This window comes from Lathyrus oleraceus, chromosome 6 (genome assembly GCF_024323335.1).
Source record: "Lathyrus oleraceus cultivar Zhongwan6 chromosome 6, CAAS_Psat_ZW6_1.0, whole genome shotgun sequence".
In the NCBI taxonomy this organism is placed as follows: domain Eukaryota; kingdom Viridiplantae; phylum Streptophyta; class Magnoliopsida; order Fabales; family Fabaceae; genus Lathyrus; species Lathyrus oleraceus.
This window is the reverse complement of record NC_066584.1, coordinates 509,618,066-509,640,309: the sequence shown is the minus strand read 5'-3', so window position 1 is coordinate 509,640,309 and position 22,244 is coordinate 509,618,066. Positions and strand designations below refer to the sequence as shown.

The 22,244-nt window shown below is 35.3% G+C and overlaps 2 protein-coding genes and 1 long non-coding RNA gene across 6 annotated transcripts; 2 read left to right on the top strand and 1 right to left on the bottom strand.

Annotated features, from left to right (window-relative positions):
* The first annotated feature begins 367 nt into the window (after window positions 1–367).
* Window positions 368–6,508, top strand: LOC127098072 (uncharacterized). The gene is made up of 10 exons (XM_051036571.1): window positions 368–842; window positions 919–1,153; window positions 1,268–1,354; window positions 1,848–2,017; window positions 2,113–2,255; window positions 2,883–3,060; window positions 3,155–3,749; window positions 4,215–4,327; window positions 5,139–5,382; window positions 6,071–6,508. The coding sequence occupies exons 1-10, from the start codon at window positions 559–561 to the stop codon at window positions 6,296–6,298; spliced, it is 2,277 nt and encodes a 758-aa protein (XP_050892528.1). The 5' UTR covers window positions 368–558; the 3' UTR covers window positions 6,299–6,508.
* Window positions 6,509–7,912: 1,404 nt separating this feature from the next.
* Window positions 7,913–12,434, bottom strand: LOC127098071 (uncharacterized). 3 transcript variants are annotated; one of them, XR_007793294.1, is made up of 6 exons: window positions 12,279–12,434; window positions 12,081–12,159; window positions 11,927–11,980; window positions 11,234–11,359; window positions 8,184–8,391; window positions 7,913–8,140 (listed from the first exon to the last, which is right to left on the bottom strand). XR_007793294.1 is itself a non-coding variant. In XM_051036569.1 (5 exons), exons 2-5 carry the CDS (start codon window positions 12,138–12,140, stop codon window positions 8,260–8,262), a joined length of 372 nt encoding a protein of 123 aa, XP_050892526.1. In that variant the 5' UTR covers window positions 12,141–12,159; window positions 12,279–12,434; the 3' UTR covers window positions 7,913–8,259. The 3 variants fall into 3 exon arrangements, 2 of the variants coding, with proteins under 2 accessions (XP_050892526.1, XP_050892527.1); XM_051036569.1 differs by having other exon boundaries at window positions 7,913–8,391; XM_051036570.1 differs by having other exon boundaries at window positions 7,913–8,391; window positions 12,081–12,169; window positions 12,279–12,403.
* A 388-nt stretch (window positions 12,435–12,822) lies between these two features.
* Window positions 12,823–15,608, top strand: LOC127098068 (uncharacterized). Of its 2 annotated transcripts, none has more exons than XR_007793293.1 (5): window positions 12,823–13,309; window positions 13,485–14,013; window positions 14,159–14,236; window positions 14,386–14,554; window positions 15,224–15,608. It is a non-coding gene; the product is annotated as an uncharacterized LOC127098068 (long non-coding RNA). The 2 variants fall into 2 exon arrangements; XR_007793292.1 differs by having other exon boundaries at window positions 14,159–14,285.
* The last annotated feature ends 6,636 nt before the right edge of the window (window positions 15,609–22,244 follow it).

The following is a 22,244-nucleotide window of genomic DNA, read 5'->3' as shown; positions in this document are numbered from 1 at the left end:
TCACACAAGCTCATCAAATCAAAATATGATATTGACATTTAAACATAAGATTCACATAAAAACACATCAAATTCCACACTTAAATCAAATCATTAATAAAAATAGAGAAATTCATAACTTAGGATCTAGAAACCATCCTCTCCTATGAAAATTCAGATAATTCGAAATTTAAAAAAAAAGTCCATTATTTTAAGCTTAATACCAAACTTATTCATATATAAATTAAAGTGTAAAAAACAATATTTTTTAGCATGAATTTATTAAAGTTAATATCTTCAACGTGCAAGCGTAAATAGTTTAATTGTTTACGGATTGAGTCTAATGCAAATAATTAATGTGCCATACGTGTGAGGGACATAAATTTTGAAATATCGAGTTTGATTGCCCTTCATAGCAGAAAAACTATTAAGCAAACGCAAAAATCATTAAAAAAGATGATAGAGAAAAAAAGTCAGAAAAATGAAAAGTAGAAAACTACCGAGTAGTTAGTATAATTGAGAAGATCGAAATTAACGAATCTGAAAAAGTAAAGTTGGCGCGGATTGCAGCAGATAGATCATGAAAACGAAATCAACCGAACTGAATCAATTTCCAGAAGAAATGGAATCGGAGGAAGAGAATGACGATCACAATAGCAGCAACAAAATAATGATCAATAACAATAATAATAACGGAAACAAGTTAGCAATGTGGGAGACTATTCTCAGAAACCATCGCGACTCTTTGAAATCTCTCTTCCACCGCAAACCTGACATCGCCGCCGCTGATGACGCCGTCAATTCTCCCAAACCTATTCCTCAACTCTCTCTCATCGCCAACTCCGTCGTCTCTCGCTGTTCCAAGTCATTATTCCTCTTTCTCCATTCTCGCTTACGTTCCTTCGTTTCGACAATTTTTTATTCGTTTTGTATTTTGTAGAATTCTTGGAGTGTCTACGGGTGAATTGCAACACGCGTTCGATTCGGAGCTTCCTCTCGGAGTGAAAGAGCTTCTAACATACGCGAGAAACCTTGTGGAATTTTGTTCGTTCAAAGCGCTTCAGAAATTGAGTAGAAACTCCGATTATTTGAGCGATGCTGCGTTCCGTCGTTTGGCATTTGATGCGATGCTTGCTTGGGAAGCTCCTAGCGTTCACACTGAACAACTCACAGGGGTTCAAATCATTACATCATTACATTAATTAATTATATTTTGCTAATTACTAAATTAATCAGTTAATTAATTATTAATTAATGTTGATGTGTTGTGATCTCAATCATAATTTCAGGAAACTCCTACTAGTAAAGATGAAACCGCGGTTGATGAGGATGATGCTTCCCTTTTTTATTCAAGTTCCACAAATATGGCACTTCAGGTTCCAGAAACTCTAATCATAATCACATTAATGAAAATTGAAAATGAACATTGTAAGGTCTGTTTGAAATTTGTTAGTTTATTTCCCGATGTAATCACTTATGAGCTCTCTAGCACCGACATCTCTGAAAAAAGTTATGGTTGTATCGGTGTATCTATCAAACCGACAACAACACTTGTATTTACATTTAATTTATTCATTTTTTTTCAAATTATTACCGATGTCGGCGAGTTAGTGTCAGTGTCGTGTTTCCGGTGTCCATGCTTCATAGCTTATGAGATTGGTAGATGTTATGAAAACAACTTATGATATGACTGTAAATTGGTTTAAGCTTATTGCCATAAGTTCTCTAGGATAGTTTATGAAAACAATTTAGTTCCATAAGTTGTTTCCAATAATATAGATTAAATTGTTTATCTAAACAATGACCTAATACCACCTTCTTCAATTCAAATGTTAACTAATGATGTATGCAATTGCAATGGTTTTTTAGGTTGATGATAAGAAGACAGTTGGTCTTGAAGCTTTCTCTCGTATAGCTCCTGTTTGTGTTCTTATTGCTGATATAATAACTGTCCACAACCTTTTTGACGCGCTCACCAAAACTTCCGGACGTAGACTCCATTTTCTTGTTTATGATAAATACATAAGATCCCTTGATAAGTAAGGTTCTTTTCCTTCAATTGTGTTGCTTGCATTGTCTATATATTGCAATGTGTGTGTGTTTCTTATTTCCTGATGGCGAGTTACGTGTGCAGGATTGTCAAAAATTCTAAAAATGCTCTGTCCAGTAGTTCTGTTGGAAATCTTCAACTTGCTGAAGACGAGATAGTCCTTGATGTTGATGGGACAATTCCAACTCAACCTGTTCTTCAACATATTGGAATTGCTGCATGGCCTGGTGAGTATTTTCATTGCTCAAACTAGAGTATACATATATTGATATGAATCTATCGTCTTTGATAACTATTAAGTACTAAGTAGCGAGATACTGCTCATTGGTGGCTAGCAGCTTCATTTTTCTGTTTTTGTAAGTCAAAGCTTTCAAGTAATCTAGTCAGAAAAGTATTTATCGCAGATAAATGATTATCATTGGTCTTTATCTTCTTGTGAGTGTCTTTGTTCTTGATAGAATAAATTTTTGCTTTTCACTAATTGGTCACAAAGGGACACACTCAATTATTTTAAATAATTTCTAGACCAATGTCCATTGGTCGGCTTTGCTTTTCACTAATAGCATGAAAATATAGACGGAGTAATCTCATGGATTTGATGCTCAATTGAGAATTTGAATTTTATTCAATTAAGTGTTTTTATTGCCCTATACAATAACCTACAGTTGGTTGTATTAAACCAGAAAATCAGAGTATGTTTGGAACTATTGTAAAACCCGCAGTTTAATGTGTGAGCCTTCTCTTTCTGCAGTATATACAAGAGTATAGCAACTAGGTGACTAGAACCCTTGTTCATTAGCATACCTAAAAGATATTTTAAGTTGGCGGTACCTCAATTTTCTGATCTTTTCTAGGGCGTTTGACCCTGACCAACTATGCTCTCTACTTTGAGTCACTTGGAGTCGGTGTGTATGAGAAAGCTGTTCGATATGATCTGAGCGCAGACTTGAAACAGGTTATAAAGCCTGACTTGACTGGACCCCTTGGTGCACGTCTATTTGATAAAGCTGTGATGTACAAATCAACTTCTGTGTATGTCACCTATTGCAAATATTCCATGCGACTTATCTATATATTTTCCTTGTTTCCACTTCAAATTTTATGATTTTCCGAAATGTATTGACAGAGCAGAGCCTGTTTACTTTGAATTCCCTGAATTTAAAGCAAACTTACGACGTGACTACTGGTTGGACATAAGTTTGGAGATCCTACGTGCACATATGTTTGTCAGGAAATTCGGCCATAAAGATACACAGAAATCAGAAACACTTGCCAGGGCTAGTCTGGGCGTCTTCCGCTTTCGCGCACTAAAAGAATCTTTCAAATTTTTCTCATCCAACTACAAAACATTACTTACTTTTAACCTAGCTAAAGCTCTTCCTCGGGGAGATATGATCTTGAAAACCCTGTCAAATAGCCTAATGAATTTAACTGCTATTTCTGGTAAACAACATATTCCATCGAATGTAGAAACAAAAAAGCAACTGACAGTGTCTCCAGCAGCAGTTGTGGCACTCTTTTGTCTTGGATTCAAATCAAAAATGACAGTTGATAACTATGAAGAAAGAACTGTTGTTTGTGATATCCGAGTTGGTGAGATAAATCCGTTGGAAGTGGCAGTTAAACAATCCCTTAAGGACACTGGAAAAGCAGAAGCTGCACAGGCAACCGTAGACCAAGTGAAGGTGGAGGGCATCGATACAAATGTTGCAGTAATGAAGGTTTGTTATTATTTACTTTCAATAATGTTTATTTTCTGAAAAAAAATCTGAGTTTCATTTGATCATGGAAATTATAGTAAAGCAAAGAGGGATGAAAGAATAACAAAGTAACAACACAATTTTGTTGTAATATGCTGTAAAACAAACTAGTACTGCAAAGCTCCTTCAGCACCAACGAGTCCTAATGGGCTAGGTTCTAAATGAGTACACAAAGTAAATATTTTTCCTCCATGTTCACTCTCTACTTTGTTCATCTTGCCTCAATATCAATATATTTCTTCTATTTGAAATGTATTTCGATTTTTAGTTTGAACAGTATGTTCTTTGGGATAGGATGTCCACTGAGTGGCTTAGCCTTTCAAACTAAAACTATAAGGCTTCCCAGTTCCTAAGAAGACAAGGGGGAAAAATGAAGTCAATGCTTCCATTATAAATAGTGTGGTTAATTCTTTTAAGTCCTTGTAGGAACTACTATTTCCAGTCATCGAATCTTGCAACCGACTAAAACTTTTGGCCTCGTGGAAAGACTTCTATAGATCAACAGGCTTTTTGATACTCAGCTGTTATGTGATTATAAGGTAATTGTTTTGTTTTCAAATCAGTCTATATCTGTTTATATTTATTGTTTGCAATTGGCTGCTTTCCACATATGTATCAATTGACACCCTCATTCGATGAAACTTTATGCTGATCAATTAATTTCCAATGTTGATTACAGATATGTTATTTCCTGTACTCAGCAGTTAATATATTCGATTGTCAACTCTACTGCATTCTGACTTACACATGTTTTTCTTTCTTTAGTTTTGAACAATTTAAAAGGCTTCTGTGTATGTTTTTTCCTCTGCTTTTGTCCCATCAATGTTGTAGATTCATGTGACCAGTTGGTCCCAATCCTAAAGCTGGCGTCTAATTCCCAACAATATAGTTATTAATCTCTTAGCATTTTCCCCACATGTATATGGGAAAAGCTCAAGTTTATCACTATTTGGTATTGAAATTCATCATTTACAGATTTTTGAGAGTTAATTGAAAATGCCGTTGATAAAATAGTCAAACAGACTTCCAAAAACAAAAATAAAAGGAAATAAAAAAATGTGGAATGATATCAATTAAGGACCAGAGAATAGTTTTTATATTCATAGACACATATTGCACCCCCTTCTCTCCGATGCTTGGCATCCTCGTGAAGGCTCAAGCACATCGAATCTCCTTGATCCTGTCTTTATTCATGTGGTTCCTTGTTGGTAACCCATCTCCAGCAAAAACCACCAGGTTTTTGACACCATTCTGGATCAGACAGTAGCAACTGTTAATAAATGATATTTGTGTTAAAGTTGACTTCCGTCCGTTGGATGAATAAAGCATTTAGTTAACATTGATGTACAGGGGGTGGATCCAGTACTTATTGCCGTCCATTTTTCTGTTCATTGCAATTATTATGCTCTGGCGTAGACATTTTAGAAAGGGAGGAGCATTAGAAGCCTTCACAGTAACACCTCCCCCAAATCGAAATGCAGTAGAACAGCTGCTGACATTGCAAGAAGCCATTACGCAGTTTGAATCACTGATTCAAGCTGGAAATATTGTTCTACTTAAAGTAAGAGCTCTTCTACTTGCTATATTACCGCGGGTGAGTATTCTAGTCCTAGTCTACTTCGAAGAAAAATTTAAATGTTGGAATGTAGTTATGCCAAAATATCTTCTTTTAATATATGTATGCAATAACTTGTGGGGTGTAATGATGAAATTTGTGCTATGTTTTGTTAATCCACTTTAAATGTGTTCAACCTGCAATGAACCATAAATCAAAAACATTTGTTATGTGTTGATTTTTTTTCAACAACGTGGATCAATTGACATCATAACTCTTTATCATGAAATAATTTCAAAGATCATTTGCATCTAAGTTAGTCTTAAGTTTGACTTAAGTTCTTAGTCTCACTATGCCTTTAACCATTGAACAATGCAAGTAAATGCTGAAAACTAAACAGACTCAACAGCACAAGAAATGGTCTACAACCAAATCATGTTTAGAGGCAAAAGCTCTATCTAAAACAGTTTTACTTAGATTAAGAATACTCAAACATGTCAAATCAATTTCATATTTCTAAAATCACTATTATCTAGGAAAAGTGAATCCAAACATGCACTATTCAGTGTCATCCTTTGTAGCATTGCTAATTTGCTATTCTATAGAGTATTTGCTAATTGAAACATATTGTGAATTGTATGATTTATAAACCAAGTTGATTCAGTCAGATTGTTGGAACGCAAGTCTTCTCTAGAATCTTTTCTGAAGTTTTTCATGTGTCCTGCAGGCTACAGAGAAGGTTGCTCTATTTCTAGTTTTCCTAGCTGCAGTGTTTGCTTTTATTCCTCCAAAATACATATTTTTGGTGATATTCATCGAGTGTTACACAAGGGAGATGCCATATAGGAAAGAAAGTAGCAAAAGATGGACAAGGCGGATTAGAGAATGGTGGATCAGAATACCTGCTGCTCCCGTTGAACTCGTTAAGCATGATGAGAGCAAGAAAAGAAAGTGATATTGGGTTACTTGATACTGGCAAAGGTTGACAATATTTCTGGGGTAACTGTCATTTATTAAGCGGATATTCTGATCTATTTGTTCTTTTTGTCAATTCATTCATTTTGTATTTGGCATCAAGTTGTATATTCTCTCGCCTCTCTTGTGTTTCCCCTATTCAATATTAAACCCAAGGTAAATTGAAAATTTAAAGTCTTGATTGGGATCATGGTGTTACAAACCATTGTTAAATAGTTGTCATAGTACAGAAATATGCTGGATTAAAAGGATCTAGACAGAATAAACCTCTTTTCATTGTCATTTTCCTGACATACAAAGTTATTTTAATGTCTAATATGTTGGACGTGATTCACTTATGGAAACACACAACGTTTTTTATATGATAAATATTAAATATTAATGGTTTTATTTTGCCTTACAAGTTTTAACTTGGGAGAATAAGTCTCACATATTTAAATAATTAGATTTCGGAAAAGAGTATTTTCTCGGTCTCAAAAAATATCATATTTGAACTATATACTGTTCTTAAGAAAATGATTAGATATCTTGATTTTAATTATAAATTTAGTATCATTTATTAGATTATCCTTATTAATCGTTCTTAATAAAGTTTTTGAGCAGAGTAAAAGTTAATTAATGTATATACTAGTAGGAAAAAAATAATAAATATTACATTGATATTATAAAAAAAAAAATTTAAAAGAAAGAAAAAATTTAAATACGACACTTCTTATGAGACAGTTTAGGAGACAAATGGAGTATTAGTCTACCTTTTCTTTACTAAAATTTACTAAAAGAGATAGATCAAATCAGACTGTCAGTGAATTTTGTAACCAACCAACCTAGTTATGTGGATATATATATGTAGTTAAAATCTGCCACTGACACAATACAAGTTGTTTATCAATGTCTGGGAAATATCCATATAGCAATATTGACATTGATACCAATTATTTCCAACAAGACGGATAGCACATGACTACTTTGGTACTTATGCATTTCTTTTGTCATTTCTATTTCCAGCCTCTTACCCTCTCAACTTACAAGCACAAAAACCATCTAGTGCATCTCAAACAATTTAGACTAAAGAATCTAATGCTGCTAATTATTGTTTTTTAATTGCTGGGATAATATGGAGTGACATGGAATGTGATTTATTGTTTGAGTCTTTTAAAAATGAATAGAAAGAAGTAATATTGTGGAATCCATTCCATCATACTTTGCTTCCTCAATTATTTGAGTATAGAAAATGAAATCCGACTCGCTATTTATTTTTAACTACCAAATTACACCACTTAATTTTAAAAAAAATGCTAACTCTCGTAAACTACCAATATTGACAATATTATTATTGTAGAGGTTAAAATCCAGACGCATTCATTTTTTTTTAAATCACATCACCTTTATTTTTGTAAAAAAAGAAAAATACAATTTGAATTTCAATCTCGGTATCAACCTTACCCATTGTCTTGGTCTTTTTTTCATCACAAGACGGTTAAAAATAGTGATTCCGGGTTTCAAAATTCAAGGAAAAACCAGTTCTAGCATTATTGTCACTCGGGTGGAGGTTTATTTGAAGTTAGTGGTTGCAGTCTTGAAAAGGATGAACAAATTGTTTAGGGAAGCTAAGTTAAATATTTCTTTTCTAATAAAAATACATGTGTAACATCATTTTTTTTAACCAGAAGGGACATGTCCTCTGATAACATTCCCTCAGCATTTGCTATTTCTCTATTGTACAAAAGAATTGAAAAGAGAAAAGAGTTGATTATTTACAAATGAAAAAAGCTGCCAGAAATTCCTTCAATTTGCAAAAAACACCTTTAAGATCTAACTTGCACAGACTCTGAAATCACCAGTGGTGCATATTTCTCTATTGCACAGACTCTGAAATCACCAGTGATGCATATTTCTCTATTGCACAGACTCTGAAATCACTAGTGAACCCATCACCAATTCTCATACATTGTCAGGCCAGAACTCTCTAAAGAAAGCGCGCTCAAATTCCTTCTCCTGCATCTTCTTTTCTAACTCCTGCATCTTTCTCACCCGTTTAGAAAGTGCTTTGGTTTTCTTTTTAGACAAATGTTCCTGAAATCAATTGACGACAAATGTTCTTACCACACATCATATGCAGATTTTTTTTCCTTCTAACACAATGTAGTACACAAAATTTGCTACTCTATAATCACTTCTTATTTTCTTCTACTTGTTGCTTCATCTCCCATAATTTCTATTTTTGTAGATTTTACCATTTCTTTGAAGTTTGAAGAGAAGAGGTAAAAACTTAAGAAATATGATCCTTCAGTAAAACCTAGCAACGTACAAATTCTCAAAATATATACAGTCAGAATAACAACTGTTACTAATTACTTAGAGTTGTTCAACTAATCGTCTTAATTGCGGCACTTTGGCTTGCCTTAATTGCAGCCCCCAACACTTTCATTGTGTTGACTTGAAGGGATGGAGTTAGTCCCACATCGTGTTTAGAGATACGACATGTGTTGTGTCTATAAGTGGGGGCAACCATCATCTTACAAGTCAGTTTTATAGGGTTGAATTAGACTCAACCCAAGTTCCCGCATCGTCCACGCTATCTGATTTTTCTTGAAATGATTTTAAATCTAACTAAGAGAATATCAATTGTTGTCCCGCTATCCTGACATGTGATCCAGTTTTTACTAAGAGAAACCCATTTTCATTGATCACTCTCTATTTGCTATCTAACTAAGAGAATTAGGGGTGTTCATGAGTGCCGATCGACCCACGAACCCGCTGACCCAACCCAATCCAACCCATAAATTATCCGAACCCATTCATTTACGGGTATACCCAACTCAACCCATAACAACCCGTATAGTTTTGGTTCGGGTATCGGGTTTGAGTTTTGCAACCCGCGGACCCGTTAACCCAACCCATTGATGTGACTTTAGTAATTTCTTATTATTTTTATTATTATTTTAAATAAAACTATAAAATTAATATCTCACTAATAACCAGAATGTTTCCAAAAAAAATTATTCTCCACCAATAATACTACTAGACCAATGACTTAGATTAATTGTTATTTCTTATTTTCTTTTGTATCATTTCTAACTTATATATTTTGTGGAAATAACGCATTTTGTTGAGTTTTATACTAATATAAAGTGTTATGTCGTGTTAATGAAGCTTATTAGATATTATATGATGTATTTCATTGAATTTGAGTGCTATAAATAAATAAGATTGTATTTCATTGATTCTTTTTATAAAATCGACAAAAAGAATCATAAAAAATATATTTTTCATTTGAAACACAACTCGCGAACCCAACCCAACCCAACCCATTAATGAACGGGTTGGTTCGGGTCGGTTTTGACAATGAGATTGTGGGTTGGGTAACGGGTTGGGTAACGAGTTAGGCCAAACCCGATCCAACCCAACCCGCGTACACCCCTGAAGAGAATATCTTTCACAAAAGACATGAGCCTTGGAATCGTTCCTTGGACATGTAAGCATATCTAGAACTAAGATAAATATGGATGGGCTAAGAGTGACCTTTTATAAACACCTATAGTTATCAAAAAGTCTTTTTATTTCCCCCTTGTGTTGTTACACTAGTTGACTTGACCCGCCATATATACTTTCACTTGCTCAAATTTAAACAATTTTGACTCTTTAGAGCCTTTCATAAAACCTCTCTAAGTACTCTATGTTGCGCCTTTTCCAATTTATTTATTTAAAACAATGTATATTCAATTCCTCCTAGATTTATAGTATCTGCGAGTTAATTTCCCTATAATCTTTATAATTCTACATGTTACCTTTGTTCTTAGAGATATTAAAGTATTTCCGGAGTTATCAATCCCAGGTATGAGAACAGAAGAACTGATGAAAAAAAGAACTTATTATTACTTAAGAAAAACAGAGTCCTTGAGTCTAAACACAAAAGAAAATGGTGAGAAAAGAATAAGAACAGATGAATAGATGATGGTGAGAAAAGAAGAAGAACAGATGATGGTGAGAAAAGAAGAAAAGAAAATGAACATATGATGGTGAGAAAAGAAGAAAAGAAGAGGAGCGGAGAAATGAATAACCAACCTAAACGGATGGGGCTTTGCAGGCGGCAGCGCTGCGAGGGGAGGATTCAAACACGGCAATGGTGGAGGCGAACCAGCGAAGAGAGAACGATTAGAACGTAGAGTGTGAACGAGAGAAGAGTGAGATGGTGAGGGTTCTGAGGTTAGGGCTACGGTACACTGTGCGAGATGACACAAAAGGGCCTCCAACGTTAATAGGGAATTCCGGCGTCAAAATGGATAGCAGGTTTTAACCTGCTCCAGACCGGGAAGCACATCGCTCCCGCAACCCGCAAACTCGCCTGTCATACCCGCATCTCAAACTGAGACACGGTGTGCTTTCTCATAGTGGTCGGCCTCTGCGCCGTGCCGCTCTCTCAGGATAGCGAACTCAGAATTTCTCTCTGATTCGTTCGCCTACAAACTATTCCTAATTACTAAATTCTTTAAGGTAACTTTGTTCTTAGTGATATATCAAAGTATTTTCCCTCATTACCATTCATTCGACTAAAAGTGATTCCTAATTACTAAATTATATATGCCAACTTGGTCCTTAGAGATTAGATATCAAATAATCAAGTATTTCACCATCGTTAATTTCTTATACATTTCCTAATTACAAAATACTAGATCAAACCCCCACCCCCACGAAATTTGATGAAATGAAACAATGAACTTGAAAAACAATCTATCTCAATAAGATAACCCGGGAAACTGTACTACCTAAAATAAGAAAACATTTGGCAGCCATTGTAAATTTCCAATTCCAAATGACAAAATCAGCACCATTTTGCATAGTTATCTTCTACTGTTTATAACGACCACCAAAGCCCTTGTGAACAGAGCAAACCTTAAGAACAAAAAAAAATTACCTGCTTATTGTCTCCTTTAGAGGAATCAGCACCATGATCAGGTTTCACTATCTTTTTCTTCACTTTATCTGCTCCCAAACCGCGCTTATTATTCTTCACATGAGTTTCAACAGGTTCTAATCTACCCTGTTACCGAAATAAATTTATTTATCATCAGAATCATTAAAATAAAGTACCTAAATCCGTTTCTCATGATCAAGATAGACTAAATTAGGGATACAGAGTAATACTGAAACATGAGTTTTAACAATTACTTTCGGAATAGGGATGAGAAAACAAGCATAACGGTTCCCATTAGTTCTTCTTAGGCATACATTCCATCAATTAAAATACCTCTAATAGTAAAATTTAACCCAAGGTTCCTAAATATTAAAATCACTTGTCAAATTAGTTCTCGAATGTGCAGTTAAATCAGTCCAGAGATTCACAGGCCTAAGAACTAATTTGACTAACAAAATACAAACTTAAAGACCCAAAGGTAACTTCTCCCATTCAAGGACCTATGAAACCCCCCGGCAATTCCGGTGTCAGACACATATCAGTGGTTGAAACCGACACATGTGATTACATTCAATTATGTAATTTTCTTAAATTATTAGCGGTGTCAACATCCTACTTCCTAGTGAAGGAGCCATTATCTTTCAGAATTTTTAGTAATTCCATGTTTCATAGAAGAATGAAAAAGAGAGAAACCTGCTCAGAGATCCCAAGGCCAGTGCCTTCTTTCCAACCCTGCTTCTTCAATAGCTGCAGAGAACAGTAACAACATCCCAAATTACAACAACAGGGAGAAAAAGAATGATAAAAATTAGAGTTACATAATGAAGAAGGGAATAAAAGAAAGAACCTGAAACCCTATATTGGAAGAGTTGATTGTTGTTGTTGATGAACTCAGCATCTCTTCCATGGCTTTACACACAATTAATCTGCATAACTCTAATGACAAATTAATAGTTGAATTTTTAGGGTTTCAAAACTAAAAGTGAAAATCGACAGATATATATATACGAAATTGGAACATGGAGAGAGAGTGGGTACAACGTACCTTGAATTGATGAGAGTTTATCGTCTTCTTCTTTTTCCTTTTTCCACCTCTCGGTCTATTCTCTTCTCCTTCCCATGATTGCTGTCGTTGTTTATTTTTATTTTAATACACAGATACTTTCTTCATGTCATTTTTTTTTAACAAAAAGGTTAATTTAAGTTAGGCTTAATTTTTAATCTTTCTAATTTTATTTTATTTTTTCAACATGATTCCTCTATTTTAAAATCTGATTTTTTAATGTTTTTATTTCAATTTTTTCCGAAAATTTAATCTACCACCAAATCTTATTTTTCATGATACACCAACGGATAATGCGGTAGATAATATATGGTATAATTATTGATTATTATATTTATTAAAAAATATTAAATCTTCATAAATTTCAAAATAATATATTTTTTAAAAGAATAAATTAGTTAAATGATTATATATAATTTTTTAATATAATTATATATATATATATATATATATATATATATATATATATATATATATATATAAAATAAATTAATGGTGGAAATTGTAAAATAACATTTTAGAACCAAGGAGTCGTGAACCTTATGATCCAAAATAGCTAATGAATCTTCTTTACCATCGGATCACAAGCTTCTTCGTTTTTATCTATGTATTGATATTTATAATATAAGAAAAATAAATATTGTAGAAAATTCTAATGATGTCAGATTGTTCAATTCCAACTTCTTCTTCTCATTTTCTCCAAAAACACAAGTTCACTTTCTCTCTCTTCCTCTTCTTCTAGTTTCTCTCTTCTGATGCCTCTCTTTTCGTCTTATTCTTTCTTCTCTCGAATGTTGCCTCTCTCTTCTTGTTCTTCGTTCTCTATTTTGCTATCTCTCTCTTTCTCTTCTTCTTGCTTCTCTCTTACTTTTCTTTAACAAAGACTATAGGATTCTGGTAGAATTTATAGAGATCTATTAATCAAAATATTTCAAGATATATATTTGGTTATGAAAGTAATTGGATTTACAGAGATCTTCCTTTTACTTTTGTGTTTAACTCTTGGTCGCAAGGTAAAAGCCAAAAATTTAGTGATGTAATATTTTGTTGAATCTTTCATTTTGAGTCTTGCTTTTTGATGTTTAAGGTTTCGTTTATGTTTTTTTATTTTATGGGTTTGGATGAAGAATCGTTCAAGGTGTTAAAGATGTGAACTTTTTATAGACTAAATTTTTATTTATATTGCAGATAAATTATGCATCTACATTTTCAAGCTTCGTAAGTGAATCTTTGAAAAAATGTGAGATTAATTTTAAAGAAGTATTCTGAATGGTGATATGTTACAGAATCAGCTAATCTCCGGGAAATGTGTTTGTGTTCATCTTCTCTTTTTTCAACTAAGTTTGTTTTGTGTTTGATTAGATTTTTGACATTACTTATATATTTTAATGCTTCGTCTTCTGTTTTTGAGCTTTTCAGTCTAATTGATTATGGCATGATTGATTTCATTTTGGTTTCATTTAAAATATTTTATATGTCATTACATTATATAGGAATTAAGCCCATTGAATTTGTTGGCTATTATTTCAGAATCAATTAGGTTATTCAAAAGGTTTTCAAATAATGTTTGAGTTTATGCCAATGGTTTATTAGGACATAATGTTTTATAACAGAAAAAATTTACTAAAGGTTGGTGTTGATCTTCTTGTGATAGTATCTATGAATCGCATTATCTCATTTGGCGAACCTGATCATCCGATTGTTGGAAGTTAGAGTGGTATGATACCTCTTGTCATTAAATGATTATATCCCTTAGATATTATGTTTTATGTTCGATCACATGTTCATATTTGGCCGTCTTCCGCATAAATGTAAAGTATTGTTATGTTGATATTAGAATTTATGTTGCATACTCTTACTAGGAACATTAGGATATGTAATGTGTGGGGATGAAGATAGAAAACTGATGAGCCAATTGTTAGAGCGGCTAAATGTTTCGGGTACAGTGAGTCAGATTATTGACAACTACTTTTGAAAGTCTATTATTTAGTGGGTCACATTTGCTTATTGATATACAATTAAATTTTGATAAAGTACATTTAAACGTGTGGATTATTTATGTGTATTGTCTTTGATTTTGGATTTGCAGGCTAATGCAAGGACAAGCAATGAAGAAGATGAACAATCTTCTTGAGCTCTATTACGAAATATAATTATATGTTGAAAAGTTCAAGAATAAAGGATTGGGACAAAAATTCGACAAGAAGTATCTTTTGCTAACAAGTTCAAGAATAAAGGATTGGGACAAAAATATGGTAGTAAGTATCTTCTTAAGTTACTATTACGATAACAACTTTGTTATTGATTCAATTTTTTTTATAAAAGATGTCAAAATAAAAATTATATTTATATACTGGAAAAAAATATATTGTTGTATTTTTATAAACGAGAAAAAATAATATTGTTATAAACGGGAACAACTTTACTACAAATTCAAAAATATGGGATAATGGAAATTTATCAATCTTTTTTACAAATATGTGAAAACAATTTAGGGAGTCTATTAAAAAAGATTGAGTTGATATTTTAAAATTGTATTCTCTCTTATAAAATAATTGTTTTATTTGTAAAAACACAAAAAAAAAATTGATTTATCTAATAAAAGTTTCAATAGTTTTTTTTTAATCATATTATTCATAACATTGTTGATTAGATTCCGTATTCTACGTGTATTACTATTTCAATTTAAATTTATTATCATCATTAATTTTTTTTTCTTTTTTCAATTTCCTATTTTTATGACAGTCAACCAACAAATGCGCGTTCAAAATCATATCCCACCCAAAAACGTATCTCGTGTATAGTTTGTTACTAATTTGTTTAAAAATAATAGGAGTTCATGAATTCATTTTTTTCTACAAGATTAATCTCTTTGTTGTGATACTTATAACTATCATTTGGTAACTCTGCTCCATAATCATTGACAGTATCAACTACAATTTTGTCACTAGCAATTGGCATCTGAGAGGCATTTAAAGATGCAATATTTGGCTCCTTCCGAAGGCAAGGTCATTTTTAAAGGCGCAAAAGACCTGGAAATTTCCACATTTAAATTTTGATTAAATAAGACTTTATAAAATATTTGTCAAGGTTAAATTATAGTTAAATAGAATTTTTATTTATTTCGACATGATTATACTACGATTAATCTACACAAGGTCTTTAAGAACTTGAGACGGCTCTATTGTTGGCTTTAACGTTGCTTTGAGATTGATCAGCCATATGCTGAAGTTTATTTGAATTACCGTCATATGTTGGAATGAGATTAACATGTACAATATCATTAGTTTTTATATATATTTTGTTATGCAATGTTAGTGTGTGAGACACTTGTTATTGAATGTGTTATTATTAAAACTGAATTACAATTATGTATATATATACAACTATGTTACTTGTAAATGAAGTAACTAACATAACAAACCATAACCCTAACTAACTCGGGTTTGGGCTACAACTTGGATCATATCATAACGTATGTAACACCCCGATAATAATAAAATAATTATTTGAATTGAGTTAATAATTTAATTATTAATTTAATTAAATAATTGGAAATTTTATTATTATTATTTTTGGATTATTATTATTGGAAAGTATATATATGTTGGAATAAGGAAAAGTTCTCATTTGGAAAAGCATTTCACGTGAAAACAGAACAGAGAAGCATCGTGAGAGAAAAGGGAAAAAGGGCAGAGAAGAGGAGCTGAAGAGCAAAGGTTGGAGAACGAAAGCTTGAAGCTCAAAGATTCTGCCGGATCGTTAAGGTAAGGGGGGTTTATCGTCGATTAATGGGTATTTTGGGATAATATGTCATGGGTAGTGATAAGCCGTTAATTTGACCCTAATTGGGATTTGTAAATGTTGAAATGTTGTTGGATGAACTGTGCTGAAAGTTGAAATTAAATCGGTATTTGTGTGAGTAATGATTTTCCGATCGTATAGCTTTTTACGGAATCGGAATCGGAGGTCCGGAAGTCCTCCAACGGCGGAATTCTGCATTCTGCCGTGTGTTAGCGCAGGAATTGTTGTTTGGTCTGCGTTAACCGGTTAACCCAGGGTGTTAACCGGTTAACACTGTATTGAAATGTGAAAATATTGAGTTTTGCCTGCGTTAACCGGTTAACCCAGGGCGTTAACCGGTTAACACTGTTGCGTTTTGCCAGAAAGTGAGTTTTGCCTGCGTTAACCGGTTAACCCAGGGCGTTAACCGGTTAACACTGTTGCAGAAGTGAAAAATTGTTGTTTTAATTGTTGTGTACCTAATTGAGGGTTGGCCTATGTTGCCTATGGTGTAATAGGGATAAATTCCCGCTGTTTTGAGCAGTATGTGCAATATTGAAATGTACTAATATTGTGGTTGTTGTTTGGCATAATCTGACATGCTTATGTGATGAAATATTGCTGATGTATAATGATGTATATGATGCGGTGAATGTATATATTATGCATGATGTTGTGAATGTATGCAGTTGTGAATAGACTATTCGATGGCGTAGAGTGCGAGCATGTGTCTGTTCTTGAGTTGTTGTTGATGTTGTATTGCTAGGTGATTAGCATGCGTAGTTTAGCCTTTGGGGCTGTAGCTGATTCCCATGGTGAGGAATTAGTGAGTTGTGAATTGTTGTTGATGTTTGCATACTAGATGATTAGTGTGCATAGTCTAGCCTTTGGGGCTGTAGCTAATTCCCATGGTGAGGAATTAGTGAGTGAGGCATTAGATCTCAATGAGTGGGACTAGTGAGCTTAGTAGCCGTATCTGGATTTGATCGGTGAGCTTGAACTATATGTTCGAGAAGAGTCGGTACCGCATTTCATGGAGTCTCATTGCATAATGAATGCATGGCATAGCCTGTGGGGCTGTAGCTAATTCCCATTGTGAGGAATTAGTGAGTAAATCGTTGTGTTGTGTTGTTGGTGTTGAATATGGTTTGAGGATTATACATATGATATATATTATTGTTGAATATGATGTTTGGACGGATATTGCCGTTGCTGAATGCGTAGTCTGGTTAGGGTGAATTGATGTGTTATTTACTTAGCATTACATGTTGTTCTATAATGCTTATTATATTGATTGAGGAACTCACCCTTACAACCTATTTTTCAGGTAACGAGAAATGAGTTGAATAGAAGCTAACGCTTGGAGTCTATAGTAGTGTCCTATGGGTCATGCTCTGGTAGATGTAACATCGGGAGAGAACCTTTTCATTGTATTGTTGGAAATTGTTGAATTAGTTTACATGTATGGTGTTACATGTCTCATGCTGATGTTGAATTCTATTCCGCTGCGTATTATGCAACTGTTTTATTTGATAAATAAATGAGCATGACAGGATGTTTTGATAAATGTTGTGAAATGATTGTGTGACACCCTTCGGGGCATAATTACTCTGATTGATAGGTTATTATTTTAAATTAAATATTTTGGGTATTTAGAAGGGTGTTACATTAGTGGTATCAGAGCATAGTCGGTCGAGTCGAGTCGTAATTATTCTGTTTCCCCTGTACGGTATAGGTGTTGTGTAACCCTATCAGTACTCATTGTTTTAGTTTGTTGGGTTTTCAGAATAGAGATGGCTGGAAGAGGTAGAGATGATGCTGCGATTGCTGAGGCTCTGGGTATGCTGGCTGGAGTACTTGGAGGGAATCCAAATGTTGTAGGAATGGGAGCTGCTCGTCAACTGAGTGAGTTCCAGAAGAACAATCCTCCAATGTTCAAGGGAGCATACGATCCAGATGGTGCTCAGAAGTGGTTGAAGGAGATCGAGAGGATCTTCAGAGTAACTGAGTGTGCTGATAACCAGAAGGTCAGGTTCGGTACACATATGCTGTCAGAGGAAGCTGATGATTGGTGGGTTGCTACCCGCACTGAGTTGGAATCTGCTGGGAATACTGAGATCACTTGGGCTGTGTTCAAGGAAAGGTTCCTGAGAAAGTATTTTCCAGAAGATGTCAGAGGAAAGAAAGAGATAGAGTTTTTGGAATTGAAGCAGGGTAACAGGTCGGTTACTGAGTATGCTGCGAAGTTCACCGAGCTGTCAAAGTACTATACTCCCTATAATGAGGCTGCTGGAGAATTTTCGAAATGTGTGAAGTTTGAGAACGGGTTGCGTCCTGAAATCAAACAAGCTATTGGATATCAGAGGATCAGGGTGTTTTCTGACTTGGTTGACTGTTGCAGAATTTTTGAACAGGATTCCAAGGCTAGAGCAGAGAGCTATCAGCAGAGGGTTGATAGGAAGGGTAAGAATCAGATGGATCGTGGAAAACCGTATGCAGCTGGCAAAGGTTTTCAGAAGCAGAGTGGGATGAAGAGGCCTGGTGGGGGGACTCTAGTGCTCCTGCTAAGTGTTATAGATGTGGTCGGGCTGGACATCGTGTTCATGAGTGTACCAGTGCTGAGATGAAGTGTTTCAAGTGTGGCAAAGGTGGTCATTTGGCTGCAGAGTGCCGGCTGAAGACTGTAACTTGTTTCAACTGTGGAGAGTTGGGTCATATCAGTCCACAGTGTCCTAAGCCGAAGAAAGAGAATCAGCCAGGAGGCAAGGTCTTTGCTTTATCGGGTTCTGAGACTTCTGCAGATGATCGTTTGATCCGAGGTACGTGTTATATTAATGGCTTTCCTCTTGTAGCTATTATTGACACCGGTGCTACTCATTCCTTTATATCTTTGGATTGTGCTGTGAAACTTAAGTTAAAAATATCTGAGATGCGTGGAAGTATGGTGATTGATACTCCTGCGAAGGGTTCAGTGACTACTACTTCGGTTTGTTTGAGTTGTCCTTTGAGTATTTTTGGTAGAGACTTTGGGATAGACCTTGTGTGTCTTCCACTAGTGCAGATCGATGTTATCCTGGGCATGAACTGGTTGGTGTTTAACCGAGTTTCTATCAATTGTTTTGATAAGACTGTGATATTTCCTGAGGTTGAGGAAGGAAAGAGTTTGTTTCTATCAGCGAGGCAGGTGAATGAGGAAGTAGCTGATGGGGCAGAGTTGTTTATGCTGTTAGCGACTTTGGAGGCTAAAGATAAACTGGTGATTGGTGATCTAGCTGTGGTGTGTGATTTTCCTGATGTGTTTCCGGAAGAAGTGAATGAGTTACCGCCAGAGCGTGAAGTTGAGTTCTCGATTGAATTGGTACCTGGTACTAGACCGATATCGATGGCTCCGTATCGTATGTCTGCTGTTGAGTTAACTGAATTGAAGAGTCAGTTGGAAGATCTGTTGGATAAGAAGTTTATTCGTCCGAGTGTGTCACCGTGGGGTGCACCAGTGTTGTTGGTTAAGAAGAAGGAAGGTACTATGAGGTTGTGTGTGGACTACAGGCAACTGAATAAAGTGACGATCAAGAATCGGTATCCCTTGCCGAGGATTGATGATTTGATGGACCAGTTGGTTGGTGCAAGTGTATTCAGCAAGATAGATTTGAGATCTGGGTATCATCAGATACGAGTAAAAACTGAAGATATTCAGAAGACTGCTTTCAGGACGAGGTATGGACATTATGAGTATTCTGTGATGCCTTTTGGTGTGACTAATGCGCCTGGAGTATTCATGGAGTACATGAATAGAATTTTCCATCCGTATCTAGATCAGTTCGTTGTGGTATTTATTGATGACATTTTGGTGTATTCGAAATCTGAAGAAGAGCATGCTGAGCATTTGAGAGTGGTTTTAGGAGTGCTGCGAGAAAAGCAGTTATTTGCTAAGCTGTCTAAGTGTGAATTTTGGTTAGAAGAAGTTAGTTTTCTTGGGCATGTGATTTCAAGAGGTGGTGTTGCTGTTGATCCTTCTAAGATAGAAGCGGTATCTAAGTGGGAAGCTCCGAAGTCTGTTGCCGAGATTCGAAGTTTCCTTGGTTTGGCTGGTTACTATAGGAAGTTTATTGAGGGATTTTCTAAGTTGGCGTTACCGTTGACGATGTTGACTAGAAAGGGACAAGCGTTTGTTTGGGACTCAAAATGTGAAGAAGGTTTCCAAGAGTTAAAGAGAAGGTTGACTACTGCTCCTATTTTGACGTTACCGAGTTCGTCGGAATCATTTGAGGTTTACTGTGATGCTTCATTGTTGGGCTTAGGTGGTGTGTTGATGCAGAATAAGCAGGTTATAGCTTATGCTTCGAGACAGCTGAGGGTTCATGAAAGGAACTATCCGACGCACGATTTAGAGTTGGCAGCTGTAGTGTTTGTTTTGAAGTTGTGGAGGCATTACTTGTATGGATCAAGATTTGAAGTTTTCAGTGACCATAAGAGTTTAAAGTATTTGTTTGATCAGAAAGAGCTGAATATGAGACAGAGGAGATGGTTAGAGTTTCTGAAGGATTATGATTTTGGGTTGAATTACCATCCGGGTAAAGCAAATGTAGTGGCTGATGCATTGAGTAGGAAATCATTGCATATGTCTATGTTAATGGTTAAGGAATTGGATTTAATTGAGCAGTTTAGAGACTTGAGTTTGGTGTGTGAGAGTACTCACAATAGTGTTAAATTGGGAATGTTGAAGCTAACGAGTGGTATTCTGGATGAGATCAGAGAGGGTCAGAAATCTGATATGCTTTTGGTTGATAAGTTGACTTTAGTGAATCAAGGCCAAGGTGGTGAATTCAGAGTTGATGAGAATGGTGTTTTGAAATTTGGTAGTCGGGTGTGTATTCCGAATGTTATTGAGCTTAAGAAGAGTATTCTTGAGGAGGGACATCGTAGTGGCTTGAGTATTCATCCTGGAGCTACGAAGATGTATCATGATTTGAAAAAGTTATTTTGGTGGCCGGGAATGAAGAAAGAAATTGCGAGTTTTGTTTATTCCTGTTTGACTTGTCAGAAGTCGAAGATTGAGCATCAGAAGCCGTCTGGGCTAATGCAACCGTTGGCTATTCCAGAGTGGAAGTGGGATAGTATCAGTATGGATTTTGTTTCTGGGTTACCGAGGACAAGTAAGAATTTCGAAGCTATTTGGGTGATTGTTGATAGGTTGACGAAGTCGACTCATTTCATTCCGATCAGAATGGATTATCCGTTAGAGAGATTAGCCGAGTTGTATATTGAGAAGATTGTAAGTTTGCATGGTATTCCGTCTAGTATTGTTTCGGACAGAGATCCTAGATTTACATCGAAGTTCTGGGAAGGTTTGCAGAAGGCTTTAGGAACTAAACTGAGATTGAGTTCTGCATATCATCCGCAGACTGATGGTCAGACTGAGAGGACTATTCAGTCACTAGAGGATCTTTTGAGAGCTTGTGTTTTGGAAAAAGGAGGTGCTTGGGATTGTTATTTGCCTTTGATTGAGTTTACCTACAACAATAGTTTTCATTCGAGCATTGGTATGGCACCGTTTGAAGCTTTGTATGGTAGGAGATGTCGGACACCTTTATGTTGGTATGAGTCCGGTGAGAGTGCTGTGGTTGGACCGGAGATTGTTCAACAAACTACGGAAAAGATTAAGATGATTCAGGATAAGATGAGAATTGCTCAGAGTCGGCAGAAGAGTTATCATGACAAGAGGAGGAAGTCACTTGAGTTCCAAGAGGGAGATCATGTGTTTCTTCGTGTTACTCCGATAACTGGTGTTGGTCGAGCCTTGAAGTCGAAGAAGTTGACACCTCGATTCATTGGTCCTTATCAGATTTTGGAGAGGATAGGAGAGGTAGCCTATCGTATCGCTTTACCGCCGTCGCTTGCGAATTTGCATGAGGTTTTTCATGTGTCTCAGTTGAGGAGATACATTCATGATCCGTCGCATATAGTCCAAGTAGATGATGTACAGGTGAGAGATAACCTGACTGTTGAAACATCACCTATGAGGATAGAGGATCGAGAGTTGAAGCAGTTACGGGGTAAAGAGATTGCCTTGGTGAAGGTAGCTTGGGGAGGACCAGCAGGTGGCAACGTGACTTGGGAACTGGAGAGTAAGATGAAGGAGTCTTATCCAGAGTTGTTCGCTTGAGG